General features: G+C 45.0%; 2 protein-coding genes across 2 annotated transcripts in view; both read right to left on the reverse strand.

Annotated features, from left to right (window-relative positions):
• Positions 1 to 17456, reverse strand: part of LOC310768812 (interferon-inducible GTPase 5-like) — a 43855-nt gene that overhangs the window by 12444 nt on the left and 13955 nt on the right. The window lies entirely within an intron of this gene.
• LOC310768763 (interferon-inducible GTPase 5-like) overlaps positions 10398 to 17456 on the reverse strand; it is a 131487-nt gene continuing 124428 nt past the window's right edge. The window contains 3 exon segments of the mRNA XM_083627519.1: positions 10398 to 11245; positions 11247 to 12402; positions 14488 to 14632. Coding sequence (XP_083483645.1) covers positions 11201 to 11245; positions 11247 to 12402; positions 14488 to 14632 — 1346 coding nt within the window. The 3' untranslated portion in view covers positions 10398 to 11200.

Below are 17456 nucleotides of genomic sequence, written 5' to 3' on the forward strand. Positions count from 1 at the left end.
CATTGCTGAGTAGGGATTTGAACCCAGCTTTTCCAGTTCCTGGTCCAACACTTTAACCATTGCACCTCCGCTAACTGAAAATCCTGGGGATTGCACCCGTGACATTCTGCCACTGAGCTACAGCAGTCCTTCCCTAGGAAGAGAGATTGGTGGTTAAACAACTCTCTTTTGTTATTGTTAAAGATTAAAATCAATGGGAGGTTTTATTCCACCGTGAATAGCAGACATAGTTGGAGTGGGGAGAATTTCAACCAGGGTCACAGCAGGAGCCAAAGGATTAAGGCCATCTTTCCTGTCAGGCCACAGTCTCGGTCTGACTCTGGGGTCCATCGCACTGGCTGCTTAATGAAAAATCAGCGACAGAACCCTAAACCATGTGTGTTTAGTTGGGCCTTAGGGGGAGCCGGCCTTCCCCACCAGGTGCCACTCCTCCCAGGTGTATCTGTGATGCAATAATTTTGTGCGAGTCGTGACCTCGATTGTGCAAACTGGGCCTGGTTGGCAGAGCTGTCCTGGCTGAATAGGGAAGGGTGCAATCTATGCTTGGAATGTTATCGTAGAGGTGGATGCCTCTGTGCTGAGACGCACAGGTGGTTTCCCCGGGGCATATCCAGGCCTTGTGAAACAAGTCACATTCCGGAGGGAGCGGGCAGGACCTAGAACAAGGAAGAAGGAATAATAATATGGTGGACTTCGGTTATTGATGAGGGACAAGTTACAGACTTCCCTCATGCTCAACCTGCAGGTAAGTTAACAACTTTTTTGCTATTCCTGAAACGGAAATGGATGGATCAGCGCTCTTCCTGGTCTGGTTTGAGTTCTTGTGCATGTTCTCTGTAGACAATTTTTTTTTTTAAAAAAAGCACAACTCAGACAAAAGTGCTAGCAGCATCTGTAGCTCGGTGGAGCACATGTATTCAGTGCAGAAGTTCCTAGGTTCAATCTGAAGGCAGCCCTGTTTAGGGAAGTTTTTAATGTTTGATGTTTGATCGCTTTTTAAAAATTATTATTAATATTCTGTTGGGAGCTGCTCAGAGTGGCTGGGGAAACCCAGCCAGATGGGCGGGGTATAAATATTTTTTATTTTTTATTATTATTATTATTATTATTATTATTATTATTATTATTATTTATCAGTCCCCAGGATCTTCAGGCAGACCTGTGAGAGACGCATACAGTGGTACCTCAGAAGTCGAACGGAATCCGTTCCGAAAGTCTGTTAGACTTCCAAAATGTTCAGAAACCAAAGCGTGGCTTTTGATTGGCTGAAGGAAGCTCCTGCAGCCAATTGGAAGCCACGCTGGACATCCAGGTTCCAAAGAACGTTTGCAAACCGGAACACTCACTTCCGGGTTTGCTGCGTTCGGGAGCCAAAATGTTCGAGTTGCAGGGCGTTTGGGATCCAAGGTACGACTGTATTTGAAATCCTGGAGAGCTACAGCCAGTCATTATAGACAGTGCTGAGACAGATGGACCAATGGTCTGAGATGGTATGAGGCATATTCCTATGGGCTGGGAACATTCTTCTTTTTCACTGTGGAGACACTTGTGCAAGGACACCCATTTTGTATTTCATCTCACGGGTGCAGAAGCTGCAGAAAAGCCTTGGCTGAAACACAAGCCCTGAGTTGTAAACCTTTTGGGAAGGAAATGTACAGCAATCCATTGAATGTGAACACGTTTATAAGTACCATAGACTTACGTCTTCCGTTCTGAGCACCAGCTGCACCCAGGAGAACCAAGGAAAAGCAGAGGATGGGTGGAGACAGCATTGCAGGGTTTTTTTTTGAAATCTCGGTGTGCAAAGCCCCACTCAAAGCTTGACGCGTCAGACTACAAGAAGGGATGACCTGAGGGTGGAAGCAGAGCTGCATTGTAGTGATGATGGGGAAGGAAAAGAGAACAACCCGAGGACTTGGTGACATTGGGCTGCACCAGCCTTCTGCCCACTAGTGGAAGATCTCTTGCATTAGCAGATGGCAGAGTTTTAAGCTGGCGTAATAAAGCAACTCAACGGAACAGTTGCATGTGCGGAAGCTGTGCAATCAGTAGTGTGGCAAGTTTGGGTAATGTACTTATTATAGTTACAGATAGGTAGCCGTGTTGGTCTGCCATAGTCAAAACAAAAAAAAATTTTTTCTTTCCAGTAGCACCTTAAAGACCAACTAAGTTAGTTCTTGGTATGAGCTTTCGTGTGCATGCACACTTCTTCAGATACACTGAAACAGAAGTTGCCAGATCCTTCTATATAGTGAGAAGGTGGGGAGGGGTATTACTCAGAAGGGTGGTGGGAATGGGTGATTGGCAGATAGCTGTGATGAGCCTGTTGACGACTCTTAACGACTGCAATAGGTCTTACAGGAAAAAGCAAGGGGTGAGAAGGTGAAAAATGGCTTTGTCATGTATAATGAGATAAGAATCCAATGTCTTTGTTCAGACCAGGTCTCTCCATGGTTTTAAGTTTGGTAATGAGTTGCAATTCAGCAGCTTCTCTTTCCAGTCTATTTCTGAAATTCCTTTGTAGTAATACAGCTACTTTGAGATCTTGTATAGAATGTCCTGGGAGATTGAAGTGTTCTCCTACTGGTATACTTATTATACTTAGCAAGCTGCCTTACACTGAGTCAGGCCATTGGTCTCTCTAGTTTAGCCTCCAGGGAGAAATCCATACCGTGATCAACTCCTGCCTGGAAACCAATGCCCCCACTGTGGAAGGACATGTGGATCCAGAATTGGCCTCCACAGGCACTTATGGACTCATTGTTAAAACCGTGTTTATGGAAGACAATCTTACTCGGCTACGAGGGATCGCCAAAGAAGAAGAATTATTCACACCCTTTGCCCCATTCTATCTAGGCACAAGTCTGAGCTTGCCTGGTCTGTCTCAAATGGGTTCCCCCCCCCCCACTGCTTTCCGCAGGAAAACCTGATCTTCACTGCCGAATCAGAGCAGACAACAAGGATTTAAGGCAGGGCTCTCTTTCAGCCCTATGTGGAGATGCCAGGGAGTGAATCCATGCCCTTCTGCATGCAGGGCAGATGTCCTACTCCTGAGCCAGGGCCCTTGAGTTTTCCCATCTGCAGCAATGCCCCACCTGCGCAGTAAATACAGTGGTACCTCTGGTTACGTACTTAATTCGTTCTGGAGGTCCGTTCTTAACCTGAAACTGTTCTTAACCTGAAGCACCACTTTAGCTAATGGGGCTTCCTGCTGCTGTCACGCTGCCACCACACGATTTCTGTTCTCATCCTGAAGCAAAGTTCTTAACCCGAGGTACTATTTCTGGGTTAGCGGAGTCTGTAACCTGAAGCATCTGTAACCTGAAGCGTATGTAACCTGAGGTACCACTGTATACTACTAACTGACTTGTAACTTGGTGTCGTGTTGGACACAGCCCATTAACATTTTCATGGATGAATCACTTCCTTTGAAGCAACATCACAATACAAAAAGAACGTCTATAATTGCCTGCCTGCACGCAAGCGGACATATTTAATAAGATTGCGTATATCGAAGCAATTTCAAATCCAGTACACATGCTGACAGGGGCAAAAAAGAATCTCCACTTAGAAGGCTTGTTGAAAGGGGAATTGGATTTCCTCCCTCCCAAGTGAATTCATGGAGGACAAGGCTGTCCATGGACTCTAGCCACAATAACTACGTAAATTTGCCTCTGTTGGAGACAGGATGCCTCTGGGTGCCAGCTGCTGTGGGTCGCAAGCGGGGAGAAGCTTGTGGGCTGCATGAGGGACTGCATGCTGAAATTCCTGCATTGCAGGGGGTTGGACTAGATGACCCTGGGGGGTCTCTTTCAACTATGATTTTCCTGAGCATCTTTGCCACTGTGAGAGCAGGATGCTGGACTAGGCAGGCTGGTCGCCTGAACCAGCAGGTGACTGGTAATGACAATAAGAAAAACACACAACCATAATAAAACCACAATTAAAGGCAATGGCTAAAAAACTCTGTCAGCATTACGGACAGATGAAGCTGTCTCTTTTGGTTTCTCTCTGTTTCTCGTTTCTCTGATCTTCAGTTCTCCACATTCCCAAAGCAATTTTTGTTTATCTTTAAGCCCTCAGGAAAGTTCACGTACAAAGAAAATTCCTGCCAACAAGAACCACATTTTTGTTTGCACATTCTAACATGTACGTTTTTGCAAGCAATTCCCCACCCCCACCCCTTTGCATATTCTTTGTAGGCAAAACTTTTGTTACCATCTTCCTTCTTTGCTTTGCTACTGCTTCCCCCTGAAGTGAGAGGAGAGACACTGGACCATCTCTAGAGGAAATCGGACTCACCCACCACTGTTTTGCAACAGCTAGTCTCGACACCAGACTTCTGGGTGGAGTGGGGAGGTTAAAGAGGGAAGATTGATGGGTTGATGTGAATGGTTTTTGGACTAGAGGAAGGTTGAGGTTTTGTTTATCTGTTAATTAATGGGTCTGGTTATTGCTTTGTTCATTATTTGAGTATTTTTTAAAAATGGATTCCATGTTTATATGGAATATTAATGTATTAATGCCTTACGTGATTCCCCCCTGAAGGTATTATGTACTGTATATCTTTTTTTTGCTGTAAGTCACTTGGATACATTTGGGTGACAAGCAACTGAGAATGAATGAATTTCTGCATGCGTTGTATAGTTGGAGAACTGCACACTGCAACATTCAGAGATATCCAAATTTCGAAGGATAGCTGTGCTTTGGTTCACATATTGGTTTGAGAAGTACAAATCGGGTAGTTTCTTATTAAAACACAAAGAAAATCATACCTTTCCCCAATCACTAGCTAAGATAAAAAAATAACTGTAAAGGAACAATGCAACAGATACATTAAAGAACAATAATTTTTGAGCCGACATTGTTGAGTCTTGTGAAGGATCTTAAAATATTTAATCCAGATTGAGATTGTTTTCATTTTGCAATATTCCCAATGAAACAAACGGAATGATTTCTTTGTTTTAACAACATAGGCTACAGGTTGCCCACTGCTTTCCTATCAGAGCTTCTTTGACTACAACTCCCATCATCCCTGATCACTGGCCATTCTGGCAAGCACTGATGGGAGTTGCATTCCTCTTCGGTTGGAAGAGGGACTAAGCTCTCACCCGCAGTTTGCCTGGCAGTCACTTCCCCATGGAATCAAGGTCAGGCAAAGGCACTGGGTGCACGAAGCACTCCGGCTGCCGTGACCTCCCCCCGATCCCGTTTGTGGAAGCACAGGTTATCCTGCTATTTGGTTCCTAAATGGAATAAACTACAGGTGCATGCCAGAGATGAGATGAGAAACAACGAAAACAACTCAGCTACAAGGAACTAAAAGGTTTGGAATGAGAGTGGATTCCATTCGTTGAAAGAGAGGATGGGGGGCCCCCACAGTTTGCTTATTTAAAGTTTTTCTCTACATTTATGATACGGCAACCCTCCCGGGAATGCAAGTTTTATTAATAAAATATCTATACAAGCGAGGATGGGAGAAACTGGAATATAAATATGGAATTTAACAAAACTGGAACTGTGTGTATGAGAGAAAGGAACTGAGAGGGAAGGGGAGGGCAACGCTATTCTTTGAAAATATGGAGCAAAGTTCTCCCTAACCTCCATTATCCACAAAGGAATGTGTTTGAGATAAGAACAATTGGCCATAAATCAGCGGCAGGGAGGAAAGGAGTCTACCAGCTGCGGGAATAGAAGTTTCTGGATTAACTATTTGTAGTCTGGATTCAGACTGTTCTTCCTAGGCTGCCTGGGGAAAATGGCAAAGATGGATTGTTTACTTGAAGCTGAATCACAGGGCAGAGCGATGCAGTGACTTTTGGAAACTCTGGGATAACTGCTTCTCCCGGGGCGTGATGGAAACCATCAACAGTTGCAGGAATAAAGGATTCAACACCATATATGAACGGGAAAACATCATGGAGAGAAACTGTCACACGCAGGAAAGAATAAGGATTACAGTTAGAATTCTTCACTTGAAATTTTATAGATTACCTAATATACCATCGCAAATAGAAATCACAACTGTAGCTGTTAAATAAGGAATTATTATATCTGTAAGGAATGGAATGGAAATTATTAAAATTTTGGAACGCAGAAAAAATGTAGAAGAATGAAGCCATCAGATGTAGCATGTGAGAGGGCTAGTTTAATTAAATTGTATAATTTGACATTTGAATAATTGGCATTAATAATTATATTAATTGGATAAAATTGGTATTGCTATAATGAGGCTGCTATTGGAATGATACTAGAAAATTAACAACAACAACAACAACCTACATAAGAAATGTATTTTCCAAAACTGATAAAGTAAGTTACGAAAGAAAAAAATACTGCAATACAAGATTTAGCTTTTCTAGAACTATTTCCAGATTGAATTTTAACAAAATTTCCAGAATTAACATTTTCAGTTTTGAAAGTCTAACAGCTGCCCTGTTTCAAATATGTATGAAACTGCATTTATTCTAAGTCTGCCAGAGGTAGAATAATGGGCATATATTTGTCAGACCTAACAAGGTTTTGCTTACTGAATTCAAAGAATGGCTTACCTGGCAGTTGTTCCTGAGAATCCCAGTGACTTTGTTCTTCTATGGCAGGTAAGAAATATGGAGTGACCACCAGGTCACTCTGTATGCCCTAAACTTCATTCGCTATTGAAAGAGTGATAAGTTTCTTTTGGGAGATGAGAGCAGTTTCTGAGGCGGCACCCTCACATTCTAACATTAAAAGAGGCATTGTGCAATATGAAAAGGCTTTCCTGGTCAGTGAGGTTGTCACAAAGCTGCAATTGGGAAACTGACAGTGCTTACCTCTGTTTCACCTGAGAGGAATCCCTCCCTATTTCATACCTTGTTCAGCAGCCTTCATTGTTTGCAAAGGTTGATGTCTCATAGGATCAAAGAGTTGGAAGGGACTGTGAGGATCATCTTGTCCAACTCCCTGCAATGCAGGAATATGCAACTGGTCCATACAGGGAACGAACCTGCAACCTTGGTGTTGTCAGTAAAAACCCATGCATGTAGGCTTTGTGGTTGGTTTCTGACTAAAAAGGACTTTTGGCTGCATATGGTGCATGTTTTTCCTATTTTCCTTTTAGATGCTGATTTTCTTCTTTGTTTTGTGGTCGTACCTTGGTTTTCAAACAGCTTAGTTCTTGAACATTCCGGCTCCCAAATGCCACAAGCCCGAATGCCACAAGTGACTGTTCTGGTTTGCGAACTATTTTTGGAAGCCGAACATCCGATGGGGCTTCTGCGGCAGGAGTTTTCTGCAGCCAACCAGAAGCCTCGCCTTGGTTTCTGAACATTTTGGAAGTCAAATGGACTTCTGGAACAGATTCCATTCGACTTCCAAGGTACGACAGTATTGCATGTCAAAACTCAATAAAAACAATTTAATTTACAATGAAAATGCAAATGAATACATCATCAAATCAATGCACTAAAAACAAGATATTGCAATCCAAATAATTCATTTTGGCAATATACACATGCCATTTCAAATTCATTATAAAATAACTATTAGAACATATCAGTTAATATAAATTAAACACAAGAAATTCCAGTAGAAATCACATGTTAAGAATAAAAAAGGAGCCACTGTATCAGTTAGATTTCCTGCCATAGGTCTAAAACAGAATCAGGCAAGGGTCTTAGCTGGTCAGATCTTGTCATAATCTTTTGTCCTTGCTGAAAAGCAGCAGGGTTATATTTCTCAATAAATGAGAGAGAAGGCATTTGTTGTCCATCAAAGCATGATATATTTGCTGGAAGGAATTCATATACTCACTCTGGATGATTCATGGCTGAGTTCTAGGTGTCATTGGGTTCTGCGGAATGAATTAGGCACATGCAACTGATCCCTCCTTGAAGCAGGCAGTACACTGGCATCAGCATGGCTTTGGGGAAGGCTTCTCACTGCTTAGCCAAATTGCAAACATTAGTTCCAGGGCATGAATCAAGTTCCAGTTGAACAAGTTGCTGGAAGCAATTGCAGATCGATCAGGGGGCTGGGGATGTCTGTGTGGGGGGGAGGCGAGGATGGAGAGATGGGGTAGGAAGGGAAGGAGGGAGATCTAAAAACTCCTTTTTTGAGGTCAAAAAGAAGCACGACACAAAACTGTAGAAGAAAGTCAGCTGGAGTGCAAAATGCTTACATGCAAAATATGCAAAAGTTAATATGTCACATTGCTTTGTGTGTGTGTGTGTGTGTGTGTGTGTGTGTGTGTGTGTAGTGAAAGTGCTTATTTTTAAGCAGTAAAGGTAAAGGACCCCTGGACAGTTAAGTCCAGTCAAAGGCGACTATGGGGTTGCAGCGCTCATCTCACTTTCAGGCCAAGGGAGCCGGCATTTGTCCACAGACAGCTTTTCTGGGTCATGCTGCCAACATAACTAAACTGCTACTGGCACAACAGAACACCGTGACGGAAACCAAGAGTGCATGGAAACACCATTTACCTTCCTGCCGCAGCGGTACCTATTTATCTACTTGCACTGGCATGCTTTCACACTGTGAGGTTGGCAGGAGCTGGGACAGAGCAATGGGAGCTCACCAGCAAAAGGTTAATATATATCATTAAAACAACTCTTCATGTATGCAACATTAACCCTGCCCTTGCAGGTACCTGCAGTGCCCAATCAAGTTGTGTATCCACAGCAGTGACTAGAGGAGGATCGACCACTGGGAAGATTGCAGAAAGAGAAATGAAAAATGCCTGTTGCTGCTGCCCCTTCTGACCTCTTTTTCAGAACATCTCTGGAGGCACTGCTGACCTGCCTTTGTGCTCCAGAGATGTTCTGAAAAAGAGGTAAGAAGGGGCAGCAGCAACAGGTATTTTTCATTTCCCCACAGGGGTTGTGCTTGTGCTAGGTGGGTGCTAAAAGTAGAATGCTTATATTTAGCTTGCAATAAAACTGTCAAAAGACATTAAGGGGAAACGCCTCTTTGGGTTGCAAAAGATTTCCTCTTGGCCCTGGCATGGTTCCTGAGCCTTTATCGTCACCGTATATCATCTATAAATTACCTAATATTATGTGTCATTGCAAAATAAGTTTTAAAAAGCAGATCCCTGCCTGCAGGTAAGCAATGTGCCTACAGATCTTCCTGGGACTTTGCCACACATTGTGCAGTGCAGTTTAATTCGTACCGTTTACAGTGTTGTTTCTGTAAACAAAAACAAGCAGCCATTTTGACCCCCCACAATGAAACAAATGGTTGAAACTCCCCATTGCCAACCATGAATAGAGTGATAAATTGTGGGAGGGGTGGTTTAGTTCTGTCCTAATCCCACGGTATAGTAGTATTTCACCTCAGCCTTCCCAAAGCAAGTAATGCTTCAGAGGTTTTGGACTACAACTCCCATCAGCTCTAGCCAGCATGGCCAATGAAGCCCAAAACATCTGGAAGGCATCAGTTTGAGGAAGGCTGTAGGGATCTTCCAGACGTCCTTTTTATTGAGCATTCATATCTGAGCTCATATTGGGGTGATTATACGTGATCCCACTTTCAATACCCTTTGCATCTGCAAATGTTTTGGGATGGTCATTCTGCTTCGTTTGCAATAGGCACGGACTCTATAGTTTCCTGCTAAAGCCCTGCAACTTTTTCATAGCACAAATGTTGATGGGTGTGTGTGTGTTGCCCACTTTTGTCACACTACAGATCAAGAGTGACCTTCCAGATGGCAATAATAACCGAGTGACATTGGGGAAATGTTGCAGAACTATTAATAGAGTGGAATGGTATGTGGATGGCCCACTATAACCCCCCCACTCATGCATTATTACTGTGTCGATGACATGTCTCAAGGCAAATCTAAAAAAATGTAGTATAAACACTGACAACTGGGGAACACTGGCCTGCGAGCGATCCAGTTGGAGAACAGCCTTTAGCAAAGGTGTCATGGGCTTTGAAGACACTCGAACTCAGGACGCAAGGGAGAAACATGCTAAGAGAAAGGCATGCTTGGCAAATCCACACTGTGATCAACTCCCACCTGGAAACCAATGTCCCCACTGTGGAAGGACGTGTGGATCCAGAACTGGCCTCCACAGTCACCTACGGACTCAGTGGTACAACCATGTTTATGGAAGACAACCTTACTCGGCTACGAGTGATTGCCAAAGAAGGAGGGGTGGGGTGTCTAGATAATTCACAATATTTCTTATTTATGAGACTTTTATGGAAAACTGAAAGCTGATTAGTTAGGGTGGCCATATTTCAAAAGGAGAAAATCCAAACACAAAAGTGTATGGCTTTTTCTCCCCCCAAAAAGCTACACTTCTGACATGGGCTGCCATACATCTGGATTTTGCTGGACATTTCTAAAATAATTAGAGGGACCATGTGAAAGCAGTGTTGATTATAACACAAACGTCCTGGCAGTAGCAAGGAGATTAATTTAACCAATTAGTTTATTTCATGAAAACTTATACACTGCTTGATTCTAATAAAACCTCAAAGAGGTTTGCAAAGAGATAAACCAATAAACAATTACAGTTGTGCTTTAAGATATGCAAGAGTTAAAAGACTAGAACAGATTAAAATTACCTCAACTTTCTATTTCACAAATGTGGAGGCTCCTGTCTAGCTGAATGCCCTCCTTCAGTTTGAGTGTGTATGAAGGAAAGCAAATTTTGAAATAGATGTTGCATGTTACTTGTGATATAGAGCTAACTCCTGTTCCTAAAGAAAAAAAGCAAATGCAATATATATATATATATATATATAGAGAGAGAGAGAGAGAGAGAGAGAGAGAGAGGGAGGGAGGGAGGGAGGGAGGGAGAGAAAGAATGCTGCAGCCTGCATAAATTATAACTTGAGACCATCCTTGCAAGCAGGTTCACAGAGGTCACTAGTTTTTTCTAGTCTGACATCATATACAGAGCAATTCATCAATGGACTGAAAGAATTATGAATAGGAAAAAAGTCCATTTGTCCCAAAGTCTGCTTTTGGCATTGGTCTTAATTCTTAGACATTGGATAGAGACACTAATTTAAAAAAGTAACTGAGGGGGTATTATGCTGGCATTCAGATTATTTCACTTAGGGTTTTTTATAAAAAATGAGAAGCCTAAGATTTATGGAATTTTAAAAATAAAAAACCTGATCATCTGATTATTATTATTTTAATGTCTTTTGGTGGTGGTTGTTTTAAAAATGGAAACGTATAATTCACCAGATACTATATATCAAGCACTTAGTCATCATGGCACATCTGCTTGCTGCTAAATGGACTTTTTCCCCTCTGCCTCAAGAGCTTTGGCCAGAACCCTCTGGGTGTCATCAGCAGCACCCGATATGCATTTCTGCATCATGAAGTAGGTGCGAGGAAGCGAAATCCCAACGGACAGAAGGCAGCCAAAGATGGGGAAATGCTCCCAGCGGTGATATTCATAAGCCATCACTGAGAGTCCCACCAGGTCCGGCAGCACCCATAAAATGGCAGAGAAGATTCCCAGGGACTGCATTGCTGCTTTAAGGGCTGTGCTTGTCTTTCCAACCCGCTGGGCCAGAGCTGCAAGGGATGGATTGTCCAGGCCAAAGTCTAGGAAGCACCAGGAGCGGAACTTACTAAACAGAAATATGGGGAGAAGGAAGGGAACTGGGCTTCCAAGAGCGACCAGCAAAACAAGCCTTCTGATCCAAATCTTCCCCTCCACAGTGGTTTTCTTTTTCTCTAAGATAGGCAGGCAGATGCTAGGGAAGCGGTGCAGAAAGGCTTGCCTCTTCAGCTGGAAGAGATCGTTCTTCAGCGTTTCCTGCAGGAGGGGGAAGTCAAAGCGGTCGGCTTCCCAGTTGGAGACGATGAAGACTTGTGGGTCCCTCACTCCTTCTCTTACCAAGCACTCTTTGCAGTCCTCCTGGATGTGCAAGAGGACCTCCTTCTCATTGTAGTCAGATGGCTGTTGCCTCTTGGCGGCTGACAGGTCCAGGTCTGCTTTGGTGCGCACAAAGTAGAAGCTCTTGCCCATATCTTGGATCTCACGGACCAGGTCAGAATGGGTGGAGCGGAAGCGCTGGGAGCCAACGATGATGAAGAAATCAAAGTGATTCAAATCAACCTTCTTCTTAAATTTGTCCTCTCCAAAGGTTGGCGTTCCCCTTCCAGGGTGGTCCCAAAGGATCACTTGCGGAAGTGTTGGGTGTGGGTAATCCTTGACTTGCACAGTCGTCATCTGTATGCCAGTCGCAGCGGCACGCGGGTCATCGGCACGAAGACCCAGCATGGCATTGATGAATGAGGACTTCCCGGAGCCGGGCTCTCCTACTACGGCAATGTGGAGCGGAGTGCTGTTGAAAAAGTGCAGTGGTTTTGCCAGCACGTGTGACATAGCGTCTGCCAATTGGCCCTGAGAAATGGCTACCTCAAAGTCTTCCACCATTGTGGATCTCAGTGTGCTGCCAAGAAAGGAAGCAGGAAAATGTTAAGCGACCGGCCTAACTAGAAGCATTTAACAAGAGTGGCATGCCCTCTGTAAAATTTCCAGCGTCGCCAATATTATTACCATTTGCCAAGCAACAAAGCTTTACAGGTAGATGGTATGAATCCCATCACATTCCATAATTCAGAAGTGAGTGCAAGGATAAAGTGCCCAAAGGTCATGGGAGGTTAGGAGCTGGAGTTGGTGAGCAATAAAACACCCGTTGTCTGTGAAGTTAACTCTTTACTCAAAGAAAACCAAACAGCGCAGGCCAAGTGAACACAGCAACTCTTCCCAGTATCTCTTGCCCCAATGAAGCTGTTGCGAGGACTGAAGGTCCCCACATTCCCCGCTCTCTTAGGCTCCTTCTTCCCCAGCAACCTGAGGTTCTTTTGTCTTGTCTCTCATTGCTCTGCCCTCTTCATTCCTCTTCATGTTCTGGCAGACCAGGGGGGAGATTCCCTGTGTCTACTCTGCCTCTTGACCCCCCTCCAGTTCTGCCTCTGATTCTGGACCGCTCTCTGCCACAGACTCTTCCTGCTCACTAAACCCTGTTGCCTCTTCAGCTTCCGACATCTCCTCCTCCTCCCAGTCTGTTCTCTCTTCTCCCTCTGACCACTCATCTCCATCCCACCCCCAATCTCCTGGCTCTGAGATTCTACCCCTGGGGGCTCCCTTGGGGGTTCCTCAACTGCTGCCTCCCCCCACTCCTCTACATTTAGCCAGCCCAGGACACAGGAGCAGAGCCCAAGAGCCCAGAATACAGAGAGGGACATGAGGAAGGGGACTCTCAGCATTTTAAGAAACTGCATTTCCTGATTTTTGATTTTTTTTTTAGGTTGGGGAGGGACACTGTGCCCATTACATTGATGATTAAACCTTACATGTTTTTTAGAAAGATGCAACAAAGAGTTATCGGTCTGAAGGTGCAGAAGAAGAAGATCTGGTCAAAAAGAAGAAGGGGTTGGGGCAGTTTTATTTAAGAATGTTTTAAGAGCACATCTTACCTTTACACACTGCATGTAAATTCTGCCCTTGCTTGTCATTTAAGACAGATGTTTTCAACCTTTTTGGGTCCCCAGCTCCTTTGACCAAGTACCTTCTTTCTGCGGCACCCCTGTGGGGCTCAGAAGCCCAGTTATGTCACCCCTTGCCTGCAGAGCTGGCAGCCTCTCATCTTTTTTCAAACAACACCCCTCCTTGTTAAGTCTTCCCTCAGCCTCCTCTCCCCTCTCCTTGGGAGTCCTCTGGGCAGCTGCTGGTCTCTGATCTACTGTCCCTGCCTCTCCACAGGGACCTGGGACCTGTCTGTCCATTCCCAACAGCAAGGGCTGGTGGTCTGGCTGGCTGGCCTGGCTCCCTCGCCCACTTGCCTGCTTACTCTGAGGCCCCTTTCAGCTCCTGGAAAGCGGCACCCCATGTGCAACCGGTGTTGCTGGGAGAGGAAAGGGCGGCGGGGGGGAGTGCAGATCAGGGTCCAGACTGGAAAGTTGGCCGGAAGTTGGGTCCTTTCTCTCTCTCCCCCCACCCCACCATCTTCCCTTCAGGGAGGGAGAGAATGGGATGGGAGCTCTTTTCCTTCTGATCCTGGCATCCAAGGTGAGGGAAGAGCCCGGACACGAGGGGAGGGGTTAATGAATGAGGTCTCTCTCTCTCCCCCTCCCTCCCTGCTCCAGGTGTGTGTTGGGTATGCGGGCGAAGAGCAGCCTGGAAGGGAGGGCTGTGTGCACCAGAAGGAGGGCAGCCTCGTAGCAGCTGCAGAGGGGGATGTCGAATGAACACGCGTCACCGCTGGAAAGGGAGACCCGCGTTGATTTGAGAGCAGTTACTTACAACTCTTAGAGTAGCACCAGCTCTGCTTGCTCCCTGGATTTTTCATGTTATTTATTCCCTTTGCAGCGGGGAAGAAGGGCAGCCTTCTTCAACATCATTAAGAGTAAAAATAAACGATTCTGCCCCCCCCCCCCGCCTAGCTACGAGCTCAGAGTCTCCTTTAACGCAAACACGCTCAGAAAAAAACCCAAACCACGGAAAACATCAGAGCCCCAGGAGAAATGCTCACCTCCTTACCTGCTGCCAGTCCGAATTTTTTGCAGTAAAGCTCAGTTCCCTCTTCGGAGGCTTTGCTTGCTGGTCTCTTAGGCTTTTCTCCGTCCAACTCTCTTCCTCGCTCTCGCTTTTATTCCCTCTCCCTCCCGGTCGTCGCACTAAAAAAAGCAGAGAAGAAAGCGAAAGTACGAGCGAGGACGAGATTACAACGCAGAGCCAGAGCCTTATTCCCCGCTAGAGGGAGCTCCAAGCAGCCTGATTGACAGCAGTGCAGCTGCCTTCAAAAGGGAAGGTCCCAAAGGCTCACTCGTGAAACTTGAAGCATCCGAGATGGTTAACCCTTTACCTCTGCGGTAGTTGCCTCTGTGCCCGTCTCAGCAGCTCCCGCGTTTTCTGCACTTAAGCCCCACATGGCACTGATTTCAGGGGGATGATCTAGATGACCCTTGGGTTTCCTTCCGGATCTGCAATTCTACGATCCTAGATCCTAGTGGCGCGAAATGTTTTGGCACCTGCAAAGAAGAAAACAGGACGGGTCCTATCGCCTGTCTCAACTGCTTTGAGGTTTTATTGCAATTAAGCAGGACATAAATGCTGCGAAATAAACAGTGTTGTTCCACAATGCTTCCTTCATGGCTTGGATGCCTGCAGCCCACGATCTCATTGGTGCAATAGCAGCAACATCTGTACCATGATGTATTTATTGCTTTAAAAACCTCTTCCAACAAAGCTTTATGTACAGAATGAGTCAGTGCCCATCATACTTTCTAACCCCTATTAACCAGGGCCAGTGAGAACAATCATGCAGGCAGGATAAAATCTGCCACTCACTCCTGATATTTGGGTAGATCTTCTGCAATTCAGAGCAGGGCATTCAGTGTGACTTCCCCTGTTCTGTGAAATAGCATTCCTGCAGAGATACAAAAGGAACCCGCTAACCGCAATTTCTGGAAACAACTGAAGATGTTTTCATTCCGACCAGTTTTCCCAGGTGGATGAATAGGTTGCTGCCATGAGTGTCTATTTAGCATTGTTTGGAAAAATATTTACTTTTTTTCCTGTGTTGTTTTAACTGCTTTTCAGCTGTGTTCACTGCATTTTGTACACTGCCTTTTGAGGATGATAATAATAACAATTATAATCATAATAAATAGAAGTCCTGATGAATTCTGCCGAGAACTTTTTTAAAAAGGAAATAGCCAACTTTTTTGGAAAAGTTCTAACATTCTGCAGAGTGCAGAGCGTCTATAGAGCCTGCATGACAAGCTGGCTTTGCAAACCAGGCAGACAAGAAGGACACCAAACTCTCCTCAAAGTGATCCTAGACTGACAGCAAAGCCTGTGTCTTATCTGACACCCTCAGCCTTAGGGGACATCATGCAGGGGGGCACCAGGCACCGGTTCCTTCAAGGGTTTCTACAGCCTCACACAGAGAGACTCGCCTTCCCTTCCCCCAGTTGGTCCTCCAGCTTCCTGCAGCCTTGGGAGCTGGAGCTCTTTCCACACATACACCCCGACTCCGTCTCCTTGCAGACTGGACAGGCAGGTAGCAGCTGCATCTGCAAAGCCAACTGAGAAGTGTCTGCAGGGGGAATTTCTTGCCCCACGCTCTGAGTGCCAGCAGTGGCTATTTGAATCTGAAATCTTTTGACACACTGTACTGCGTTAAGAGTTCAGACACCCAATCAGGACCCAGCCCAGTCCAAGAAAGGATTTTCAAGAAGGAGAAGGACCTACAGCGACCCCACTAACTTTCGATTTCTCAGAAATCACCTGTTTGAGCAGAGCTGTGTGTTGGGCAGGGGAGGGGGAGAGGGGAACTTGTAAACAGTATCTAATTTCTGCTCCAAGATATTAAAAACCCAAAGCTACTTTCCCTTTCAAGGTTATGCAGGGTATACAGTTGCAAATCTGTGAGGAGAATCAGAACTTACAGGGATAAACAGTTCTGTGTGACGTCACCAGCAGAGCATTTAGTAACAAATACATGCCTGCACCAGTTAATTAGGCTTTTGTTGGAAATAAGCTCAATGGTCCTTGGTGATTTAAAAGGGGTTTTCAGTCTCTATTCGGGGTCTCCCATCAGAAGTATGTACCATACTTTTCCGTGTATAAGACTAGGGTTTTTTTTAACCTTAAAATAATGTTTAAAAATTGGGTTCGTCTTATACACGGATAGTGCACTGTACAAATTTCTTACTTTGTATTCCCCCGAAATACATGGGGGGGCGTGTTATACATGGAAAAATGCAGTATGTCATTCCTAGATCAAAATTGGTGATACATGGTCATCACTGCTGATCTTCAGTGCACAGCTGCAACAAGGCAAGTCTATCTGTGAGTTTATGCACATTCCCAGCCTATGGACCTCGACAGTGAAACCTGACAGATCTGAGCAGCACTACATGTGAACCAATATAACATGCTTATGATGCTTTTGCATTCTCAGAATTTTCTGCAAGGCAAATGAGTCACGTGACAAAGGATGTGCAGGAGGCCCTCAGTAGACATGTTAGTGACAAAAGGGCTCCCTTTAAGCAGAACAGAAGCACATGCTAGTGCAATACGTTCACTGTCACATACACCCCCCCATCTATTTTGTTGCAAATAACCAGTGAGGTCTATGCAGAGACAGGGTTGGAAGAAAGAACCTGACACACTTCAGATATGAGGCAGAACCTTGTTGTCATTGCATTCTTACACTGTCTCCCAGCTCCACCTGGTACGTAGGCCGCCTGCCCATGGACTGTCTCGCTTCTCGGCCTTTTGGCTAAGATCAAGTGTAGAGTGGTGCATTCTCTAGTTATCTCCCACTTGCACTATTGCAATGCACTCTAATTGGGGCTACCTTTGAAGGTGACCCAGAAACTAGAACTAATCCAGAATGAGGCAGCTAGACTGGTGACTGGGAGTGGCCACCGAGACAATATAACACTGGTCCTGAAAGACCTACATTGGCTCCTGGTACGTTTCCGAGCACAA

Source organism: Podarcis filfolensis (assembly GCF_964270895.1).
Source record: "Podarcis filfolensis genome assembly, chromosome: 8".
Lineage (NCBI taxonomy): Eukaryota > Metazoa > Chordata > Lepidosauria > Squamata > Lacertidae > Podarcis > Podarcis filfolensis.